This window comes from Myxine glutinosa, chromosome 6, assembly GCF_964187855.1.
Source record: "Myxine glutinosa chromosome 6, kmMyxGlut1.1, whole genome shotgun sequence".
In the NCBI taxonomy this organism is placed as follows: domain Eukaryota; kingdom Metazoa; phylum Chordata; class Myxini; order Myxiniformes; family Myxinidae; genus Myxine; species Myxine glutinosa.
Genome location: NC_136266.1, coordinates 11028789 through 11053006, shown reverse-complemented (window position 1 = coordinate 11053006; position 24218 = coordinate 11028789). Strand labels below are relative to the sequence as shown.

Below are 24218 nucleotides of genomic sequence, written 5' to 3'. Positions count from 1 at the left end.
TATATTGTCCAAGTCTAAAATACACACCCACACAAACACATAAATCAGCTCATCGTCAAATCTGCATTCCCTACAACCAGTGATTACAGGTTAAAAAAATGATTTTTTGACGTATTGACTCAACGATGTAAATAGGAAAGCATTAATTTAATTATTTCCTTCTTATTCTGTAAAAGCGGCCTCGACGGTATAGTGTGCGATTGCCCAAAGCAGGTTCTTATTTTGACAATCGTTAGTCGGACAATAAATACTTACGGAATATTAAATGAAAAAAAATGTTTCTTTCTTGAATATTTTAAAGCATTTTGTTTTTCATTCCACATGGTGTGTTTCTTCCCTCCCTCTGTGGACAACCAAGTGCCGGCTTCCGGTGGTAGTATAATCCTCTGTAGCAGTGTCGGGTTTTATGAGCCAATGATTATGGTGCGGCGCATGTCGAGTCACAGCAGGATTTTATGAAACGCCATTTGAAGTTGTGAAAAAGGTCAGAGTACCTGCTAACATGTCAAGCTACAGCAGGGCGGCGCAGGTCAGTTATAGTTAATCAACGGATCAATGAGAATGTCCTTTACTGTATGTACTGTACTTTACCACATCGGTTAGAATTAGAAACGCTGCCGCAGGAGATCTCCGATGGTCTTTACTTTAGCTTCTGTTTTGGATTCGGTTCCCGCCTCCTGATACCTCGCAGGTGTGACGTCGCATCGGAGGACGTTAAGCCAGCTGTCTCATCTGATTGGACAGTCGAAGGCGACAGCAAGCCGTTCACTGAGTGGACAATCCAGAGCATGCATTTGTGCCGGTGTCGGCGATCGTTGTTCATATACGCACTCTTCATTCTCATCGTTCTTCCTAACTCTTACTCGGACAAGCAAATCCCCTATGCCATCCATAATGGTACACTCTATCCATACACCACATCCTCCCTTCCGTGGATGTTCCACGGGTTTCGGCTAGTATTCAAATAAAAGGACAATGTAGTTCATGGGTGCACATGCTATATGACTTGAGTGATTCTATCCTCCTCCAACCTCATATCTGAATCATACCTGAATGAAGTTTCTTTGCTTGTATCACTATATAATACACTTCACCTGTGCCTCTCCACACAGAAGCCAGATGAGCTTTCCCCCGAGCCGCATGCCCCGGGCTCGCTTGCTGCGCCTTCGGGCGCCATGCCGTCTCCTGATGCTTGCTTGCTTCTGCTGCCTGGCTGGAGGGTTGCTCTTGCTGTTCCTGCGGCCACAGACTACCGGACATGTGACGCAGCATTCCAGGGAGCCGTGGCTCGGCACAGCTGTGGGCCTGAGTCTTATGCAGACTGTGCGGCACGCCATGCCTCGTTTTCAGATCCGTGCACCACGCCACGAACAGGTATGTGGGTGTACTGTGCAGTAAGTGGTTTGAATATTGAAAGGTTGTGTTATGAGCCATGTGGGTACCGCATCTTGGAGAATATATGGTATTTTCCCTCAATTTAGCCGTTAACCCCACTACAGTCAATCCCATCCAAAGCATCCAGCCAAGTGAGCCTTTCAGAAAACTTTCTCCAATAATTCACTTCTCCCTAGACAGATAGATAAATAGAGAGAGAAATAAAGAAAAAGCAAGAATTAGAATGAATAAAGAGAAATGTGAAAAATACAAACAAATGTGAAAGGAACAAGGAACAAAGAACAAAGATGTCGGGAAGAACCCGGATAGATAGATTTCAGCAGTTCAATAGAACCCAGGCTCAAACACAGCAACAGGTACAATCTACCAGAGGTCCATCATTGGGGAATAAGAACAAGCCGATTCGATTTTGGTTAAGGTCCGGATATAGATCCGACTTGTCAGTGGGATACAAAAGGTAAATTGTGCAGCCTGGTGGAGGTGTGCGCTCTATCTAGGGCTGTCCTTTTTTTATGTTTTGTTTTTGGATATATTTCACCTATTATCTCCACAAACCCTGAAGGTGTTGAGAGAATATTGCTAACCAACTAGGAAGACCATGGGCGAATGATGTGCATGGGCTTACATGTGGCTCGGGCACATTTTATACCTTGTGTGTCAGGGCGGTGACATGACTCCAGGATGGAGGTGGTTCTTGCCCACATAGGTTATGTGGGCAAGAAGAGCAAGATGAAGCCCACCGTCATCAATCAGGCTCCATTCCAGAACCGTTCTGATAAATGTGTTTGCAAAATTAGTGGAGGTTCCAAGTTTGTATGTGCAGGAACTGGGGAATATTGGTGATAAACCAGAGACTTGGTCCAGGAGCCAACAAATGGAGTTTGAGGATCACCAGGTGCTGATAAGCCTCTTGGAGGATGGCAGTTGATTGGGCTGTTGAGGTTGCCGTGGTTACCTTGTCGCCTGTTTGCTCAATCTGAGTGTGCAGTGCCGCAGCTCCCAGCAAGTTGCACACTGAAGGCGGAACTTTGTGAGGGTGAATCTCTTTGTTCTTCATCCCACACCGTCTCCTTATCCTGCCAATAAACCTGTGCCGAGAACAAAATGACAAACTTTACGCTAACTGAAAAGAGACAAAGGCCAAATTTAATTTTACTCTCGCATCTTGTTGGTTTTAATAACTTATCAGTTTGCTTCACAAGGTAGAACAAGACCCTCCCAGGACCCAAAGTAGACCGCAGGATAGCTCGGAGGTAGCGTTTGGAGCTTTTGAGTTGTCTAATCTGGGTTCGATTCCTGACTTGACTATAAACTGTTTGAATGGTGTTTCTAAGGTGTTGGGATACAAGGTAATGATTGTGTGTGCCTTCCCTTTTTTTATGTACAAAGTCAAGACTCATGGAACAGCTATACCATTAAAAATAGATTTGGACACAACATAACAAAAGGAACACCAGAAAGAGATGGGGAAATAGCTAAAAGCAGGGCCAAGGTACAAAATAAATGGAGATGGACAACAGGGGATTGCTTGCGTAAGGATGAATGGTAGGGGAGAATTCAGGGGGTGGATAATATGGATACAGAAGCAAAACTTAGGGTGGGAGAGGGCGGGTAGAGTGGTTTAACGAGTGTAGAAAAGATCATGGTTTTGGATGGGGGGATGATCTGAGATGGTGGTGAATAGCTGTCCTGAAGACTTGGAGGAAGAATGAGATTGAAGACAATGTGGAAGTTGGTTCCGCAGGTGGGAAAAAAGAAGAACAAATGAGTGGCGGTGAACATTGGTTCTTGATTTTGGGAGTCTCACTAGAAGTGAGTTGCTGGTGGACCACATGCACCCTGCAGATACATGAGGACAAAGCATGGAAAGAGCAGAGGGTGCAAGACGACACAAAGGCGGTGGTAGAAGACAGAAAGACCACCGACCTGTTTGCAATTGGAAAGGGATAGTTCCATAGATTCGGCTTCATCACAGGAGATTACAATAATCTTGAAGGCCTTGGTTTCCACGGCATCAAGTTGAGAAAGGTGTAAGGTAGGGGCACCAGCCCAGAGGGGAGAGAAGTATTCCATCAAGCTGTGGATGAAAGCCCTGTAGGTGGATAGGAGTTGAGGTATGCCAAGGAAGGACTTTGGACGACAGAGGATTCCCAGTCAGCAACTGTATTTGGAAGCCAACTTTGAAATGTGGTTTCCCCAAGAAAGATCATGGCTGAAAGTGAGACCCAGGAGTTTGAGTGACTAAACCTCTTCGAGAAGATTGTTGAGACACTAGATGGGAGGGTTTGCCAGAAGGGTTTGCCATTTGGTCCTGGAGAGAGATAGTGAGAGTGTGAGATTAGTCAGGATTGAAAGACATATTTCAAGTGTTTGACCATGTTGTGATTTTATGAAGGTATGAAGAAAGTGAAGAGGTTGCAGCCTACCTGTCAGAAGGCTGAGAGATGTCATGGCAGAGGGGTGGAGTCAGCAAATAGATAAAGAGGATTTTCCAAAGTATCAGTGAGATGATTGATGAAGACCAGGAATAGGACTGAGTCCAGGACACTGCCATGGGCACTCCAGCCTTAACAGGAAGAGGAGATGAAGGGATTCCATTGAGATCCACATGTGGGCTATGAGAGTGGAGGAAGTCTGTAATCCAAGAGTGGAGTTGGCCTTGGATGTCATAGGCAGAGAGTTTGGAAAGCAAGGCATGGTGCCAGACTGTATCGCAAGCTCGAGATATGTCGAGAGTGACCGCCTTGCTATCATGTCTGGTATTGAGGGCCTCCATCTATTATTGGGAGAATAGAAGCAGCATGTCCAAGGTAGAGTGACGCAATCTGAATCCAAATTGGTCATCTGAATTGAAGACATTGGGGAAAGTGAATGATTGTACGTCAACTGCGTTGATGGATTCCATGACGTTGCTTGACGATTGGAAGTAAGATAAAATAGGTCTGTCATTGAGGATCGGTTTTTGCACCTTTTTACCTGGGATATGTTGCAGGTCTACAAGAGCTTGACGTTGCTGTTGTTACTGTTGGGGTTCTTGTGAGGGGTCGATTTTTGAAATGTGCATGCGTTGGTCGGACAGCTGCCTTACCACACCCACACTTGTCGCTTGACTCCACCCACCATAGTGCCAAGACTAAATAAATCAATCAATCAATCATGGTTTTATTATCAATTCGTCGCAGCCAAGGCTGAACTGTGAATGATTTACAACATAACATAAAATACGAGATCATGAAATAAATAAGTCAATAATTTGCAATCACTACAACATACAAATAATTAAAATGAAAAAAAATAAATTATGACACTACAACTCCATATTCAGGCATTAATAACATGAAAAACAAGCATTCTGAGTATTGCGCTGCAATACATGTCCCCTATCGGCAGTCTGTCATCGGGAAAACTGTTGGGGCAGCCTGCACATATTGCACTGTGTGAATTATATAATTACCAACTCACGGTCTGAGGTAACTCGGCTAAAAATTATACAATTTGCACAAAATAAAGTTTATGAATGGTTGCACAGACCCCTATTTCTCACTAAAAGTGGAAACAGAATGTAAATTGGTGTTAAAACAAGGAATATTAACAGCTTTGACTTACCGCACTCCAAATTATAGTCCGGAAAACTGTTGGGGAAATTACCAAATTTCAAAGTGCCATAACTTTGTCAAAAATGATCGAAACGTCGTGAAGTTCGAACTTAATCTGTAACTTATCATGAGGAAACAATGTACGAAGTTTGAAATCATTAGCATTAAGAGTTTAGAAAAAAAGTCCGGAAAGCTGTTCTTTGCATGACGGACGGACGGACGGACGGACAGACGGAGGGACGGAGTGCAAACCTATAGTCCCCTCCAGTGTACACCGGTAGGGGACTAATAAGCATCGTTTAAGGTACACACATTATTGTGAAATACACCCATTGTCATAAAATACACACGTATAAAATACACACGTATAAAATACACACTTAAAATAGCTGCAATAATAAGTACCACGTTCCAAGATAAAAATTTCCTTGAAATATAAAACTAGGGAAAGAAAAGGTAAATCTGTTATGAATCTCACTTGGAGAATATGTGTTAAGAGATTAATCTTACTTAGAACACATTCATGGTATTTAAAAGTCTGACTATTTAAGGCATTGCACTCTTTCTGTAACGTTCAGTCCTGCACCTAATTTCTATAAGCTTATTGCTGTGACATAATTGTCTAAGTGACGATTGTTTGTTTGGTAACCAGTCTGGGAATCTACTATACAAAGAAGATGCAAAGTTACTACAAAGTAGTTCACGATGTTCGTGCAGTGAATTCAGCTGGCAGGTACTCAAAGCATTGTGGTAGGAATCATAATCGCCAGCAAAAATGATTCTCAATGCTCTTCTTTGTATCGATTCAATCAATACATGCTGTTGTTGTGTCAATGAGGAATGCCATACGGGACAGCAATATTCTAACATAGGTCTGATGTAAGAAATGTACACAGTGATAAGATCTTCTATCGGAATATGGAACTTCCTCAAAGATCGAAGCATATACAGCTTTCTCGACGCTTTCAAAACGATGAGGTTTACGTGATCTGCCCACTTGAGATCATTGCTGACAACAACTCCCAACAGCCTGACCTGCTGACTTTCCTCCAGTCTAACGTTGTTAAGTTGGATTAGCAGTGGTGGCAGCTGGCTGTGAATAAATGACACTCGCATTATCTGGCACTTAACTGGGGTGAGCTTCATCTTGGAATCTGTACACCGCTGTTCAAATTCTGAAAGGGCTGTTGATAGGGTAGATGGAGAGTCCATTTGACGTGACTCTGCCAAAGTGGTCATCCACATATTTCCACCTCTTAATATCAGCTAACTGAAGAGCATCATTGATGAGGGCCAAGAAGATGAGTGGGCCCAGTCGCGTTCATTGTGGGACTCCACCAGTTGTTGAGAGAGGCATAGAAAGTTCTCCCTTATAACGAACTTGCTGGATGCGGTTTGCGAGGAAGCTACAGACCCACTGAATTAAGGAAGGTCTTGCTCCCATCACGTACAGTTTTTTGATGGCTACCATGTGATCCATTGAGTCAAAAGCCTTTGAAAAGTCAGTCAAAACAATAGTCGAAATTATACCAGGTCTGTCAGCTCCACCATACAGGAAATCCATCAGTTGTATGAGATAGTGGGTGGAGGACATACCTGCACGGTTCCCAAACTGTTGAGGGTCGATGTTAGCAGAAATGTCGGACATGAGCCATCGATACACGAATAGCTCCGCAACCTTCGCAAAATGATCAGTTAATGCAATCGGTCTCAGTTTGTCTGCGGTGGTGACAGTGTCGGTGGTGATTGTTTCGGTAGAGGAACAACTATTGATTTCTTCCATTAACTGGGAACAACACCTTGTTTACATGAGGCATTGATAATGTCACAGAGAGGAATGCTTAGTTCCGAGGTGAACTCTCGTATAAGTCTAGGAGAGATGCCATCCGGCCCACAACTCTTCCCCACTTTGGTCTTTAATAGTTCTTTATAGACCATCGTAGGTTGCACCATGGGAACACTATTTGGTGGAAAAGGAAAAAAGCTGGAATATTGTCCTTGTGTAATGGGGATGTACTACTCATAATTGAAACAAAGTAAGAATTAATGGCGTTTGAAATTGCTAAGGAGTCGCTTCTTGGAATGTCTGGCAAGTTGATAATCAGCTCCTGTTGTGTGTTGGACGTCATGTGTTTAATGTAACGATACCATGAGCTTGGGTTGTCACGCTTCAATCGTTGAACTCGATTACCAGAGAAGTCTTGCTTTGCCTCATTGATTTTCCGTTGAACTTTATTTCGGAGGTTTTTCCAGCTGGGGGATCCTCTACATAATGCTGCATGACGTTTATGAATCAGCACTTTCACTTCCGATGTTATCCATGGTTTATCTGCCACATGGAATCTAATGATCTTAGACGGGAAGTGAATGTTAATTGCAGAATTCAACTCTGTATAGAATTGTGTGCACTTCCACGCGAATAAATGATTTGGCTGCCATCTTGTTTCTGGGGCCCAGCACTTTCGGCCTATATAGGACTCTGCCAATTATAATACACTGTCTGGCTTTGTTGCGTCACATTTCCATTGGCTTTGTTTGGGTCGAGTTGTATATTAATTAGTAAGGTTTAATCAAGCCCATATGCACCTCCCAAAAAATGGCATTGCCTAATTTTTCAATGGCACCATTTCCGCGTTTCCCAGTCGGCCCATTGCTGTGTTTTTAAAGCCAATTCCTTTACACTGAATGACAAAGTCCCATACCTCTAATGAGCACGTGCAGTTTCTTTTTATTAACAAAAGGTTTATTACCACGGAGAGAGGGAGGGCGGAAATTTGCTAACTGAATACATCTCTGACATTCTTGAGGCCCGAGCGTAGATCTATTCTCATCTATATACCCCACAGAGGATAATAATATAATCCTTCCTGACATTCCTGTTCACAGTGGGTGCACGAATTGCCTGAAACCAGACCCACCTGTCCTTCAGACTCGTAATGAATATTGAACCAAACCGTGAAGACCCTCAAAGATGAATTGTATAAAACCTTCAAAAGCAAGGATGAGGGACTGAGTGGACAGAGGAGGTGAAAAATATATATATTGTGTCGCAGGTTGTAACCACAGTGCAGTCAATCTCATGTAATGTGATGTTGGCTGACTTCTAAACATATGGAATATGATGACCTCGGGCAAATGATTGGGTGAAAATGGCAGAGAGGTGAAGTGCAAGAGCAGCAGAGTCGGTTTTTAGGACACACGAGCTGATGCCATCTAGTCCAGTTGCAGTCAGAGTTGAGGGTTGCCAGAAACTTCTCCACCTTCTCAGGTCCAAAAGACAGAGTCTAGGAGCAGTTGAGTACGACTGGGAAGGTGGGAACAGAGAATGGGGGGTTGGATACACAAGATTTTGAAATCGGATGTGGTGCCATTTGAAGAGAGGGAGCACATACAGCAGAAATACAGCAGAAGAAGGGATACAAGTTTGAATGTTAAATCTTGAGGTTGGACCCATGTTGTTCATTTCCATCACTCTTCTCAAACAGTCACTTTCGTCCTTCCTCAACACATGACCAAACCATCTCAACCTGTTTCTCTTCACAGCATCCATCACAGGCTCTATTCCCATCATCTTTCGCAATTCATCATTTGTCTTCCTCTCCCTCAACGATACTCCGCACATCCACCGAACCATTCGCATTTCCACCCTTTCCAGCCTTCGTTGCCTTCGTTGCCTTCGAACCTTCGTCTTGCTCCCATAAATCATAACACTTCTCACACATGCAGCATACACCTTTCCCTTCAGTTTCAAAGACTCTCCCCTCCTCATCAGCACGCCACTCAGTTCCCAAAACTTCTTCCATGCACATCTTACTCGAGCAACCGTTGCCGATTCTGATCCACCTTCTCCATTCAGCATGTCTCCTAGGTAACAAAATGTTTTCACACCTTCCAGCTTCACGCCGTCTCCAAGATCCAACTCAACATTTTCTCCATGTGCAGCTCCCTCTGTGCACACCTTACACTTGAATGTAGCTGCCACACTGGTTAATGACCCTCTCAGACCACTACATTTTTGATGAACCCACTCAGAGCACATTGTACATTGAATGGAGTTCACTCCGACACCCTTCCTACACCCAGCACAGGGCCACTTCCCAGTTCTTTCCACCTCACCACATGCTTTACCACTTGCCATCACCTTTGTCTTTCCGATATTCACCTTCAGACCTTTTGTCTCCATACATTCCTTCCACTTGTTCATCTTCTCCTTCAGTCCATCCATACTTTCTGCAATCAACACCAGATCATCTGCATACAACAACTCCCACCGTAAACCCTCCTTTACGTTCCGAGCCAGCACCTCCATCACAGCTACAAATAGTAGTGGACTTAGTACCGACCCTTGATGCACTCCCACCTTCACCTCAAACTCACCACTGTTCCCGTCCTTCATCCTTACAGCTGTGCGCGCTCTCTCGTACATTGCCATCACTACTCTGATCAACCATTCCTCCACTCCTAACTTCCTCAATGCCCATGTCACTACTTCACGTGGAACCCTATCGAATGCTTTCTCCAGATCAACAAACCCAAGAAACAACTTCTTACTCTTCTCCATTTACTTCTCCTGCAACTGCCTCACAATAAAAAGCGCGTCTGTCATTCCTCTTCCTGGCATAAATCCAAACTGCATTTCGTCGATCTTCACTTTCTTCCTTATCCTCCTCTCCATCACCATTTCCAATACCTTCATTCCATGCTCCAATAACTTTATCGCTCGGTACGAACCACACTCCAGAGGGTCACCTTTCCCCTTGTATAGAGGGACGAGGGTACTCGGTTCCCAATCCACTGGAATGCGGCCTTCTTTTACCACCAGATTACAGATCTCTGTCATTCTCTTCACACCCCAACTCAGCACCCGAGTTACGTTTGGGAACAAATTCCTCATCCCATCTGAAGCCTCGCGTTTCAATGTGTCTGAAACTGTTGTCGGTAGATTTCCCTCAGAAGACCAGAAACTGCCCCACAGCTTGTGCGTGTGCCATAGCCAATCTATAGCCAATCTCCACATGTTGACAATTTCTAAAACTACTCTATCACGCAGTGCGTTATGTTCTGAAATTCTATTGGTTAAGCGCAGCGCCAGCGGCGACATCAAAGCTTAGGCAGCCAGGCAAAAACGGCACTTTCTAAAATCAAAATAAGGGGGGGGGGGCGCCGCTTGCGCCCCCCTCTAAATCCGCCTCTGATTATTATTCCCACGCCAAAAAAGGTTCACCCAAGGCAGCTCAATGATTATAGACCTGTTGCCCTTACCTCCATCTTGTGTAAATGTATGGAGAAATTGATGGTGAAGTTTATAGCATCAGATGTAACTCCTAAACTGGATCCTTTACAATTTGCATACAAAGCAAGACGAGGTGTTGAAGATGCCTGGCTCACCTTACTTCATCTAATCACAAGTCACCTTGACCAGAATGGAACCTATGTCCGTGTGTTATTTATCGATTTATCGTCAGCCTTTAACACTATGCAGCCATTTACCCTTGTGAAAGTGTTGAGTGACCTGTGCCTGAACCCCCATATCATACTTTGGGTGGAAAGTTTATTACGAGACCGTCCTCAGCGGGTGAGGGTGAATGGTAGCTTATCAAAGTTACCAATCTTGAATACTGGTGCTCCACAAGGCGGTGTATTGTCACCTCTACTGTTCAGTTTGTACACCAATGGATGTGTGGCTCTTAAAGAAGTTTGTAACTTTATTAAGTATGCAGACGATATCGCCATTGTTGGCTGTCTTTCCGATCAATCAACCTTTGTATCTTCACCTCGACGAGATTGACACATTGAATAAGTGATGTGGGGACTTTTGTCTTACTCTGAATGTGGACAAAACAAAAGAGATGATTTTGGACTTTCGGAAAGGTCACAATCATGAGCCTGTAACCATAAATGGTGATAAGGTGGAAATTGTTCGCAAATTTAAATACCTGGGCACCTTTATTGATAACAAGTTAACTTTTGATGGAAATACTGATGCTGTGTACAAGAAATCAATGCAAAGATTGTATCTTCTCAGGAAGTTGAATTCATTTGGTGTTAGCTTTCGTGTGATGCGGATGTTGACCAATTCCTTACTGATCAGTGTTTTGTCATTTAATTTGATTTCCTGGTACAGTTATCTTAATGTGCGGAATACGTCACGATTGATAAAGGTCATTACACTGGCATTTAAAGCTGTAGGTGGGCCTTCAACTAGTCTGGAGTCTCTGTACTTGCGAGCATTGAAAAGGAAGGCGGTGCAGGTGTGTACTGATGAAAGTATTTCTTGAACGGACTTTTTGAAAAACTGCCATCAGGGAGACGCTTTCGTACAAGTAGGATGAAGAAGAATATTTTCACAAGGTCATTAGTACCATCTGCAATTCAAATGCTAAATTCAAATTCCTAGACATTTTGCTGTTTAGTCCATCTTCCATACTTTACATTTATCACTCCCGCCAGGGAGTAATGCATTCGCTCGTGTCCGTTCGTGTGTGCGTGTTCGTGTGTTCGTCAACAAGATATCTGGAAAAATTCTGAACGGATTTGGATGAAAGTTGGTGGGATGATTTCCCTTGGGATAAGGAAGAATTGATTAGGTTTTGGTGAAGCTCAGGATATTATTCCGGATCCAGGAATTTTTTGGGGGAATTTTTTGGGGAATTTTTTTTCTTTCTGTTTTACTGCATTAAAGCTTTTATTCTTATTCTTAAATGATGTTTTTCTCCTCTAATTCCGAGATATATCAAAATAAATTCTGACAGGGCCTACTTTCTTTTTCATTTATTGTTTTTGGGAGAGGGGATGTTAAACAAAACGTATTGTTGCGGATCCGCCGCCGGCCTTCTCCCCTTACCAAGGGGGTATTAGTCCCCTTGTCTTTGACTGACCAGCGCGACCCGGGACCTATGACGTCCCTCCCGGACAGCGCGAAATTGGGTATTAGGACCAAATTCGCTATTACCTAAATACTCGCGCTGCCCTGGAAGCGAGGAAATAAGCCCCGCACGAACCACGTGTGTTGGTGAGACGCCGAGCGATTGCGTACACGTGATTCGCGCTATTATGATGGTGAAACCCGATTCTAGCGGTCTTATTCGTGCCACGCTTAGTCAATGGCGAAATCACAAAGGCGATCGAATTGGAAACAGGAAGAACAATATTTATTTACACTATTCACAATGATTCAGAAGCAGAGACACAGGGCAATCCTTACACAGTCTTACTTAATACCCAAAAGACTACGGGCCCGTTTCACTCACACTCACACAGGGATTGCAGCTGCAGGATGATGGTCCGCACGTCCAGGGATGGCTCTTGTGCAGCTTCCTCCGGTCTCCGGCTCGTCCTGTGCAGATGGATCCAGGAGAAGGCAGGAGCTCTTAGCGCGCCGTTTGGACGGAGAGGGTTATCTTGGGGCGAACGGTAGGGGGTGGGCTCTGGTGTGGTTGGCGGTTAATCACTGGCGGCTATGGCCGCGTTTACTCGCGTGACTGGAATACTCGCTATTCGCCACCGGCGCGTTTGGCTGTGGCCGCGTACTCTTACCGCCAACGCCTCTTCTTCTTCCCCTCTGGCGCGTACGTAATATGGCGAGTTACAGTTCAAAGCCTCAAAGCGAGCGAGTCCTCAAATCCTCAAAGTGCTATCGCAACGAAGTTCTCTCCACAAGTCCTTTTCGATGCGCTCCAACAAGTGCTCACAATGTGCTCGCCCCGTTAAGTCCAGTCCTTTCGATATGCGCTCGCTGTAAAAGTCCTTTCGAGGGCTTTTCGCGTGGGCTTATATAGCCCCGCCCCACGAACCTTCCCGAACTCACCAGACGTTCTCTGCCACGCCCTCCTACGCCATGCCGCCCAAGCCCTGATTGGTTGATGACCCTTACCGTCCCCCTACCGCTGTGGCCGATCTCAACCCTCCTTTGGCTTTTGAGGCTCTGCCTCGTGTTAACTCGACTAGGGACAACCAAATGGGATAGATTCCGCCCATTGAGCTGGAATTGGAGGGTGGACGCAAAATGAACGGGACCTAATCTCATGTCTTTACACAACACAGATATTAATAGGGGAAATGGCCTATACTTACACATACTATGACATAACTAATACTACAAGTGGGCCTACGTGTTGCTCGTGGAACTAACTATGAGGGGCAAACCTTTAGCATTTATTGAAGTCATATGTACAATCTCAAAACCGCAGCAGTATTATTCCAACTTGATCCACGGCGGGAGTATGCGCTCTACTGAGTGGCTTTCTAGTTTTATATTTAATTTATATTTTATATCTTTTTATTTAGTTTTCTTATTCCCTTTGTGTTTTATGTTTTATGATGGTCAACTTACGGTGTCACCAAATAATAATTTCCCTGAATATGGGACAATAAAGATTTATCATGTATTATTATTATCATTCAGCCCTCCCCTGCACAGCAGGAACGTGTGTGTGTGTGCGTGCGTGCGTGCGTGCGTGCATGCGTGCGTGCATGCGTGCGCGCCTTTTTACCGTTTCAACTATTGGTATCAAATTTCAACTAAAGCTTTATTATGACAATATGGAGAGGACAAATTAATATTTTTGTTAAAAGGTCAAAGGTCATCGTCTCATAAAATCATCAATTTTCATCCAATTTGGCCTGAAATTTAAAGAATTTGCATATTAGGTCACTGAATTGGTTCACCAATCAAAAGCGGGATGCTGAATTTTTTTAGGTCAAAGGTCAAGTTTGTGTAAAATCACCAATTTTCACCAGATTTATCTGAAATTTAAAGAATTTGCATATTGTGTCAGAATTGTTTCACCAATTAAAAGTTAGAAGCTGATTTTTTTTTTTTTAAAGAGGTCAAGGCTGCATAAATCAATTTTCATTTTGTATTTTTTAAAAACTGTTTTCGTTATTTTGAGCATGCAGAAGGAGAAGACGTCTGAATACAAACGGACATGGACGAGCTTTGCATTTTTAGATGCTTTCTATTTTCCTTTACAATGTAAACGATACAAATTTCAGTCTTCGGACTACCTTGTTTGGTGTTTTTACATGACTAAGTTATTATTATACATTGTACTTGATGATTGTAATTGAAATCATAGCTCGGACATACTTGGGACATGGTGGCCGCGATCCTGGGAACACAAAGACCGGGTTCTTGAGAGGAGCAGCACATTGAGAACCAACTTTGTTAACAATTTTAAACTGACAAGATCTATTATATGAAGAGCTTCTTGAAATGGTCCAGAAAATGGTCCAACGAATAACATGAGATTCATTCACCACTTACCCCATTCCTTTATTGCTCCTTTTTACCATGATTATTCTAACTGTATGATCCGTTTAACTTCTCCCCACCTTTGTTGGATTGCTAAACGCACTGTTTAATAAATGTCGACACAGCACAAATCACATTATTTAACCCTTTGTGCACTTTGATTCAGCCTGGTGGAGCCAATTTCAGAGGAAAGGAGAATATCTTCTGTTTTTGACATCATCCTCGATTGTATTTTAATTACAGCATCCTGTCTATCCCACTAAAAATCTATCCGTTTTACCTGTCCTGCCCTTGAATGTTCTGCCGACAGGCGGTGTTGGCAGCCGCACCGCGTGAGCCTTGCGAGCCCCGTTTCTACTCGGCCCGTGAGCTGCAGCCGGTGCTGGCCCGCCCGCGGTTAGAGTTTGGTGCGCCAGGTGCACATGGTCACGCGCTGCGGTTAGGCCACCTGAGCGCCACGGAGCACTCGAGGATGGAGCAGGAATTCGCTCGGCACTGCTTCAACGCCTTCGCCAGCGAGCACATCTCGCTGCACCGAGACCTAGGCGCCGACACTAGACCCCCAGAGTGAGAAGTTCAAAATCCCTCATGATTATTGCATCGATATTTAAAGGATGGCTGTTACGATTCGAGAATTGGATAGATTGCTGGAGAGTGGAGACCTTTGAATGAGTACCTAGAAGTGTATTTTTGAAGGTCAGATGATCATGAAAAGGCAGTGATGAAACTCCTCAGACATTTGCATCACTGATAACATGGAATGATATTTATCTGTAACCAACCTCTATTTTAGGTGTGCAGAACAGCGTTTTCAGCGCTGCCCAGCGCTTCCTTCAACCAGCGTCGTCGTCGTCTTTCACAATGAGGCCTGGTCTACACTTTTGCGAACAGTGTACAGTGTTCTGCATACCGCACCGGCTCTACTGCTCAGGGAGCTCCTGCTTGTGGACGATGCGAGCACACACGGTGGGCCATGACCTGGATCCACCAACTTCACCCGATAAATCAAACTCAAGTACCTTTTAAAAAATGATATTCTTCTCTTACAGAGATTGAGACTCATGGAAGAGCTGAATTTATATGGGGGTCTACTTCCCTTGATGCTAATGTTGTTGCTGATAAGGTTTTGGGTCTGATCGGCTGGGGTGCTCAGCACTTGTTGGCACGGCCGGGACGTTGGCACGACACGTGTGTTATCGGACATCCTGATTGTGTCGTAGATGAGCTGAAGGATAAGTTGGATGAACACTTCAAGCCCCTGGAGATGGTGAAAGTTTTGCGTCAGAAGGAGAGGAAAGGATTAACATCGGCTCGCCTTCTGGGAGCAAGTGTGGCCACGGGGGAGGTGTTGACCTTCCTGGATGCCCACTGTAAGTGATCGGGAATTGAGAAACATTTGCTTTAGAGAATCTGTAAGACATGCACTTTGGCATTTACTTGTGTTATTGTAGCACCGCTTACTACCGAGTTTGATTCCTGGCTCACCACTAAACTGTCACCCTGGTGCTTTGCAGGTAGGGCTTTGTATCGATAAGTACGCTCTCCTTACGAGGGGATGTTTGAGCTGGCAGTCTCATATGATAACATTAGTTGGCAGGTGTTGTGGATCCAATAGTTCCTTTTGAAAGGAGTTGCCTAATTATAAGTTCCTCCTTTGATATGTAGGGAGTAGGGCCACTGCATCAACGCCATAGCCGTGCCTCCGGATGTGATGCAACCGGCAGACAGGTGCTTTGTGTGCATGAGTGAATCCAAAACAGCGAGGGTGCAGAAAAGTTGGTTCAGATGAGCAGCAAGATTGGTGACTTTGGATGAAGCAAAATTGACTCAGGGCCAAAAGTTTTCAGAGTGGATTGATGAAAGAAAATTGGAACTTGAATGAGTCACTTCTGAGTTTAGCGATAGTTGTTATTCCTAAATGTTTTAGCAGCAATTCACCTAGAAAACTCCACTTTCCCATCAGGTTTTCTGTCAAAACCCCTGCGTCTGCACACTCCATAACTGAGGTTGTTGGGCAAGTGATCAGGATCAGGATCAGGTGTGTCAAATGTAATTATAGATGAATAACAAAATCATGTCTGGGTTCATGTGAAATGTCTTGAGACTTGATGAGAATTCCAAGGATGAAGAGCATCCCCTGATAGGCATGAAGTTACCATGACAATTGCCTGCAAGCTACAACTGAATGACCTAAAAGTGAAGAGAGTAGGATGTAAATATGACTGATCCCGTTACAAGGTCACGAGGAGCCCGCGAAGTGAAGAACTGGCAGGAAGTGTCAATGGAAGGAAACCACATGGATTCATGTCGGCAATATTTGCACAGAGATCATTAAATATCATATACAGGTGGACAGAAGTTAAGCATGCCTCAAAATACTGTTTGCGGAAAGAAAAAGAAAATTGAATCGAATTCAAATTTTCTTTCAAACATGAATGAAAGAACTCCTCTTGCACAGGCTGGTTTCCTTTCATCCCGAGACTGAGGCAATTTTGCACATGCTTCACGTACGGCACCGTAGGAGCATCAACTTGAAAAATCAACATCATCAACTTGAAATCAACCTTCATCAACATCAACTCGAAAAAAAAATAGGAGCATCAACTTGAAAAAAGTCACTTTCACCTGGTCAACGATTGGAGAAGGTAACAATATAATTGCATACTTCCATTGGCAGACTGTGTTCCTATGCACTGTGTAAGACTCGTTGAGGCCAAAATATGACAAAGTATTGGCATTAACAATGCTGGGATGTCCTACAGTGAAATTGGGTATAAACTTAGGTTCCATTGGACTTATCAGCAGATTGGTCCAAAAACATCAACAAACCACTGATGTTAAACACACACGTTGATCTCTCTGGCTAAGGATGACGTTTAACATCGAAAATGCAGCTCTGATCAGGTGTGTCAGATGTGTGCCATTTACCACGAGCACAATGTTGCAGCATGAATGGAATCTCCTTTGGCGGTTATCAACGAGAACTGTCTGGAATTGGCGTCATACTGCGGGTTACAATCTCTGGGGAACTGTGGAATTGGCTTCATACTGCAGGTTACAATCTCAGGGGAACTGTCTGGAATTGGCTTCATATAGGCCATCAGCCAGACCCCCAAAATAGGGTCCATTGGTACCAAAATGAGGGAGTAAGCCTAATATTGATTTTTGGATAGGTCTTTACCCCTAGAATATGAAAATATGTGATAGCAAATTCAACCATGTAGCTAAATGGGTGTTATCACCTCATTTTCAAAATGGCCGCCAAAATGCATGTTTTTCTATTAAAAACACCATGTTTCATATTCTTGTAGGAATTTGTAACAAATAGCATTGCGTTTTGAGATGTTTAAGACTTTACAACTCTCTTAAAGTATGAAATACATCATCTGAACTTTAATCCAAGAAGATAGAATCCAATATGGCGCCCAATTTCACAAAATGGCTGCCATCATAGCAACAACTTTATGCACAAAATATGCACGAAAATAACTGGCATTCAGTAGATTTGCAAGTATACACATGGAAAAAAGTATCGCACCACCACGTATTTTCGACATAGTGGAAATGTATCAATGAATTTTTGCACCTTTTCGTTGCGGTGTAGGGTAATCTTGTGCAACATTTTGTCCAGATGTTGGAACGCAATGAAGAGAACAAAATTGGGTGACACATTCCTGTTTAATGTGATTGTAACAAGGCCATTCGCAAAAGGGCGTTTTTGGTCCAAAATCATGCTTGACAAAAGTTTCAGTGTAAACCAATAATGCAACATGTTACAGGGGCCAAAAACTAAAGTTTGGTGCCAAATCAATAGATGACCATCAATAGCCTCTGTAAGCACCGCCACAGTCAATATCGAGTGTAACCACCATTAGCTTGGATCACTGCCACAACACGTCTTCTCATTGATTGAACGAGACGTTGAATGTGGCGCTGTGGCAGTCTGTTCCATTCTTCATGCAAAGCCTGCTCAAGTTCATGCAAGTTCTGTACAGGAGGTTCCCTCCGACGTACTCGGATACCCAGAAAATCCCATACATGCTCGATTGGGTTAAGATCTGGGGTTCTTGCTGGCCATGGTAGTGTGGTGACTGCTTCTTGCTGAAGGAAATCAATAACTGCACGGGCTCTATGGGGTCTGGCGTTGTCGTCCATGAAGATAGATAGGCCTGGTTAGCAATGGGTGATCGTCAAAATGAGGAACAACAATTCTGTTCAAGATTTCTTCTCGATACCGTTCACCATTAACATTGCCTCTAACTGTCACAAGCTCCAACTTAGTCATGGGACAGATATCCCCATATCATTATGGAGCCTCCACCAAACGGAACCTGCTCCATAATGTGTCTTTGAGCACGTGCTCTTCCATCAGTATGGAATAACAGAAAGCGACTTTCGTCAGACCAATGCACTTTCCTCCAGTTGGCTAAGTTCAATCGTCTCCGTGCTCGACACCACTCCAACCGAGCTTACTTGTGCTGTCTTGTAAGCAGTGGACGTCTGATAGGTCTCCGAGCGTAATACCCAGCAGAATGCAGGCGATTCCGAAGAGTCTTCAGCGAGAATCGTCGATTAGGTAACCACGCTCTCTTAAGGGCATTGCTTGTTGCAAACGGACGAAGTCTAACCAGTCTGGAAAGAGCTCTATCCTCTCTTTGGGTGGTACAGCGAGGTCTTCCTGTACGAGGCCTGTCCTTCACATCATTTGTTTGTTGATACTTTCTTATCAAACGACTAATACTGGTATGGTGATGTCCCAATTGGTTAGCAATCTGTCTCATGGAATTGCCAGCAGTCCACATACCAATGGCCTGCCATCTTTCAGCTGTTGTTAGCTGCGGAGGTCCCATTTTGACGTGCTGTTTGAGATGAAGTTTCAACACAACTTTATCTTTCAATTTTACCGGTGGAATGACTTCTCCCTATACCTGTGTTTAGAGCATGCTGAAGCTAACAGTTGAATATATAGCCACAATGTTAGTTGAAGAGCGACTGACCCTCAGTGGAGCTGTAGAGAGATGCGAGTCTTGGAGTCTTAGCCTATACTGAGTTTTGGTCTAGTTCACCTCAGTTCACATTTCTTTGTGTATTGTGCATGAGGTTTGAGCAAGCATTCAATAATTGCTTAGTAATCCTCATCGTCCTCATCCTCATCTTCATCTGTATCTGGTTGGTTGATATCATCATCTGAAGGTCGATTATTGCAGTCCTTCAGCTTACACATATCGGTGCACATGAGTCCATTTACCAAGCATACGCAGCGTGGTAGCTCACACTTTCGCGTACCCACGTGTGTTATCCCACGCGTGTTATCCCACGCCAACTGCGTATGGATATGAGGTTTGATGGATGTTGGAAGAGCAACTTGCTGGTTGAGTTCTGTTGCTAACTTTTCAACACACAGGGCTGTGTCATTCTCTTCTAGCTGGTCATAAGACACTCCATGTCCGAACTTGTTCAGTGTGCGTATGATCTCGATGTTGCCAGTGAGAGTTTTAACTGCGTACGAAAGCATCATATGTTTTGGTGGTTGGTGCTTTCCACGTGTCACAGCATATATCATGTCCTGACTAAATGACTGGACCAGGGTGGTTATCCTAGATGATTGAACCTTACTTGTCGGGTCTCCAGTTAGCAGCCCAATGAGAAACCGCTGCAGCTCATATGGAATAGGTGTTACATCCTCAGCATCTGATGGATGGTATGGCCAGGGTGTGGGTTTCATGTCGTCTTTGATTTTTGTACGAATTGTCACTGATGTTTGATCTATGATCTTGTTGGAGTCTTTCACTTTGTTTTTCCATATTTTGAGTTCCCTTTGCAGACATTGATTTTGCAAGACAGCATCTTCCAATGATACATTGTCTGGTACCATCACCAACTTTCCCTTGTCATCTGGAAATATCTTCACCGAACTCCCCAGCTCATATTCAAGCGTTCTATGAACATGTTTCTTTGTGGACTGCGTTAGACAATCAATCCCATCAGACAGCATGTATTCTTCTAATTTAGCAGTGAGTGACATGACTGGTATGATGGTCTTGTTTGGGATTACGTCTGTTCTGATATAGGTGAGAAGTTTTGCATATGTGTCTTTCTCGATCCTCTGTGCTGTGCAAAATCATCTGTGTCATTGGGTCCATCTGCACCTTCAACCTCAGGCTGTATACATTCTCTGTTGTAATTCCTGTAGCATGAGAAATGGTAACACGCTTCTGCTGCCACAATATCTCTACTGGTAAGCGCTATCATATCCTTGTCATTTTTCTTTATTGCACATTCTCTCAATCTTTCATCTGCTCTGAGTTGAACAACTTGTGAAAGTTTTTCACATGTATGAGACCCCTTCACATACTTGTCTCTGCGACAGAAGATGCACTCCGTATCATACACTCTTTTCTCTACTGATGATCTCCTACATGGCCTTTTGGGAGCGCTGCTACCTCCTGCTTCAGATTCAGTGTCTTCATTGGCTTTCCTCTTTAGCATGTTTAAATCTCGTTTCATGGTGAACAGGCTCCTACATTTTCGGTGGTAGAATATTTCTGGCACTTCATTGCCCTCAAGCCCCTCGGCAATATTGATGATATGTTCATGGTTCCTAACCTTAGCCGCTTCCAGTAATGTCAACCAAGATGTGTAGTTTTGTGGGCTCACCAGATGATCATCGTCATCCGATCTTGTCATGTGTATAACGCATTCTTTGCTTTCTGTGGCGCTGTTCATTTTGGAAAATTAGTAGACCTCATCACTTGGTGTGTACTATTATTTCTATTCTAATCGTATAGCATCTACTTTCTATCTACTCCGTTGCTCGTTGCTCCGACCACCGTTCCTACAGAAAAAAAAGCAAACAAAACAACAACAACGTTAAATTTTGTATGTAAAGTGGCGGCCATTTTGAAAATGGGTGATAACACACATTTAGCTACATCGTTGAATTTGCTATCACATATTTTCTTATTCTAGAGGTAAAAACCTTGTCAAAAATCATTATTAGCCTTACTCCCTCAATTTGGTACCGGTTGACCCCCCTAGCTGATAGCCTAATACTGCGGGTTACAAACTCAGGGGAACTGTCTGGAATTGGCTTCATACTGCAGGTTACAAACTCAGGGGAACTGTCTTGAATTGGCTTCATACTGCAGGTTACAATCTCAGGGGAACTGTCTGGAATTGGCTTCATACTGCAGGTTACAATCTCAGGGGAACTGTCTGGAATTGGCTTCAAATGCAGGTTACAATCTCAGGGGAACTTTCTGGAATTGGCTTCATACTGCAGGTTACAATCTCAGGGGAACTGTGGAATTGGCTTCATATTGCGGGTTACAAACTCAGGGGAACTGTGGAATTGGCTTCATATTGCGGGTTACAAACTCAGGGGAACTGTGGAATTGGCTTCATATTGCAGGTTACAAACTCAGGGGAACTGTGGAATTGGCTTCATATTGCGGGTTACAAACTCAGGGGAGCTGTCTGGAATTGGCTTCATACTGCAGGTACAAACTCAGGGGAACTGTGGAATTGGCTTCATACTGCAGGTTACAAACTCAGGAGAACTGTCTGGAATTGGCTTCATACTGCAGGTACAAACTCAGGGGAACTGTCTGGAATTGGCTTCATACTGCGGGTTACAAACTCAGGAGAACTGTCTGGAATTTGCTTCATACTGCAGCTTACAAACTCAGGGGAACTGTCTGGAATTGGCTTCATGCTGCAGCTTACAAACTCAGGGGAACTATCTGGAATTGGCTTCATACTGCAGCTTACAAACTCAGGGGAACCTCTGGAATTGGCTTCATGCTGCAGCTTAGAAACTCAGGGGAACTGTCTGGAATTGGCTTCATACTGCGGGTTACAAACTCGAGGGAACTGTGGAATTGGCTTCATACTGCGGGTTACAAACTCAGGGGAACTGTGGAATTGGCTTCATACTGTAGGTTACAAACTCAGGAGAACTGTCTGGAATTGGCTTCATACTGCAGGTTACAAACTCAGGGAACTGTCTGGAATTGGCTTCATACTGCAGGTTACAAACTCAGGGAACTGTCTGGAATTAGCTTCATACTGCGGGTTACAAACTCAAGGGAACTGTCTGGAAGTGGCTTCATACTGCAGGTTACAAACTCAGGAGAACTGTCTGGAATTAGCTTCATACTGCGGGTTACAAACTCAAGGGAACTGTCTGGAAGTGGCTTCATACTGCAGGTTACAAACTCAGGAGAACTGTCTGGAATTGGCTTTATACTGCAGGTTACAAACTCAGGAGAACTGTCTGGAATTGGCTTTATACTGCAGGTTACAAACTCAGGAGAACTGTCTGGAATTGGCTTTATACTGCAGGTTACAAACTCAGGAGAACTGTCTGCAATTGGCTTTATACTGCAGGTTACAAACTCAAGGGAACTGTCTGGAATTGGCTTCATACTGCAGGTTACAAACTCAAGGGAACTGTCTGGAATTGGCTTCATACTGCAGGTTACAAACTCAAGGGAACTGTCTGGAAATGGCTGCATACTGCAGGTTACAAACTCAAGGGAACTGTCTGGAAGTGGCTTCATACTGCGGGTTACAAACTCAGGAGAACTGTCTGGAATTGGCTTTATACTGCAGGTTACAAACTCAGGACAACTGTCTGCAATTGGCTTTATACTGCAGGTTACAAACTCAAGGGAACTGTCTGGAATTGGCTTCATACTGCAGGTTACAAACTCAAGGGAACTGTCTGGAAATGGCTGCATACTGCAGGTTACAAACTCAAGGGAACTGTCTGGAAGTGGCTTCATACTGCGGGTTACAAACTCAGGAGAACTGTCTTGAAGTGGCTTCATACTGCGGGTTACAAACTCAGGACAACTGTCTGCAATTGGCTTTATACTGCGGGTTACAAACTCAGGGAACTGTCTGGAAGTGGCTTCATACTGCGGGTTACAAACTCAGGGAACTGTCTGGAAGTGGCTTCATACTGCGGGTTACAAACTCAGGGAACTGTCTGGAATTGGCTTCATACTGCGGGTTACAAACTCAGGGAACTGTCTGGAAGTGGCTTCATACTGCGGGTTACAAACTCAGGAGAACTGTCTGGAATTGGCTTCATACTGCAGGTTACAAACTCAGGACAACTGTCTGCAATTGGCTTTATACTGCGGGTTACAAACTCAGGGAACTGTCTGGAAGTGGCTTCATACTGCGGGTTACAAACTCAGGGAACTGTCTGGAATTGGCTGCATACTGCAGGTTACAAACTCAAGGGAACTGTCTGGAAGTGGCTTCATACTGCGGGTTACAAACTCAGGGAACTGTCTGGAAATGGCTTCATACTGCAGGTTACAAACTCAAGGGAACTGTCTGGAAGTGGCTTCATACTGCAGGTTACAAACTCAGGGAACTGTCTGGAAATGGCTTCATACTGCGGGTTACAAACTCAAGGGAACTGTCTGGAAGTGGCTTCATACTGCGGGTTACAAACTCAGGGAACTGTCTGGAAGTGGCTTCATACTGCGGGTTACAAACTCAAGGGAACTGTCTGGAAATGGCTGCATACTGCAGGTTACAAACTCAAGGGAACTGTCTGGAAGTGGCTTCATACTGCGGGTTACAAACTCAGGGAACTGTCTGGAAATGGCTTCATACTGCAGGTTACAAACTCAAGGGAACTGTCTGGAAGTGGCTTCATACTGCAGGTTACAAACTCAAGGGAACTGTCTGGAAATGGCTGCATACTGCAGGTTACAAACTGAAGGGAACTGTCTGGAAGTGGCTTCATACTGCGGGTTACAAACTCAGGAGAACTGTCTGGAATTGGCTTCATACTGCAGGTTACAAACTCAGGAGAACTGTCTGCAATTGGCTTCATACTGCAGGTTACAAACTCAGGAGAACTGGCCACCCACTCCTCACAAGATGGATGATTCATGGATGATGATGATGCCAGGTCATACCGTTCTGGTGCGGTTACCGAGTTCGAGCAAAAC

At 44.1% G+C, this 24218-nt stretch overlaps 1 protein-coding gene across 4 annotated transcripts in view; it reads left to right on the top strand.

Moving 5' to 3' along the window:
* LOC137429581 (polypeptide N-acetylgalactosaminyltransferase 6) overlaps nucleotides 1-24218 on the top strand; it is an 86353-nt gene that overhangs the window by 37295 nt on the left and 24840 nt on the right. For 2 of the 4 annotated variants that reach the window (XM_068119599.2, XM_068119602.2), the window contains exons 1-4: nucleotides 813-1374; nucleotides 14555-14811; nucleotides 15038-15210; nucleotides 15465-15614. In XM_068119599.2, coding sequence (XP_067975700.2) covers nucleotides 1054-1374; nucleotides 14555-14811; nucleotides 15038-15210; nucleotides 15465-15614 — 901 coding nt within the window. In that variant the 5' untranslated portion in view covers nucleotides 813-1053. Of the gene's footprint in view, nucleotides 1-202; nucleotides 530-812; nucleotides 1375-14554; nucleotides 14812-15037; nucleotides 15211-15464; nucleotides 15615-24218 lie in introns of those variants that run through there. The other 2 variants (XM_068119601.2, XM_068119600.2) reach the window with 2 other exon arrangements.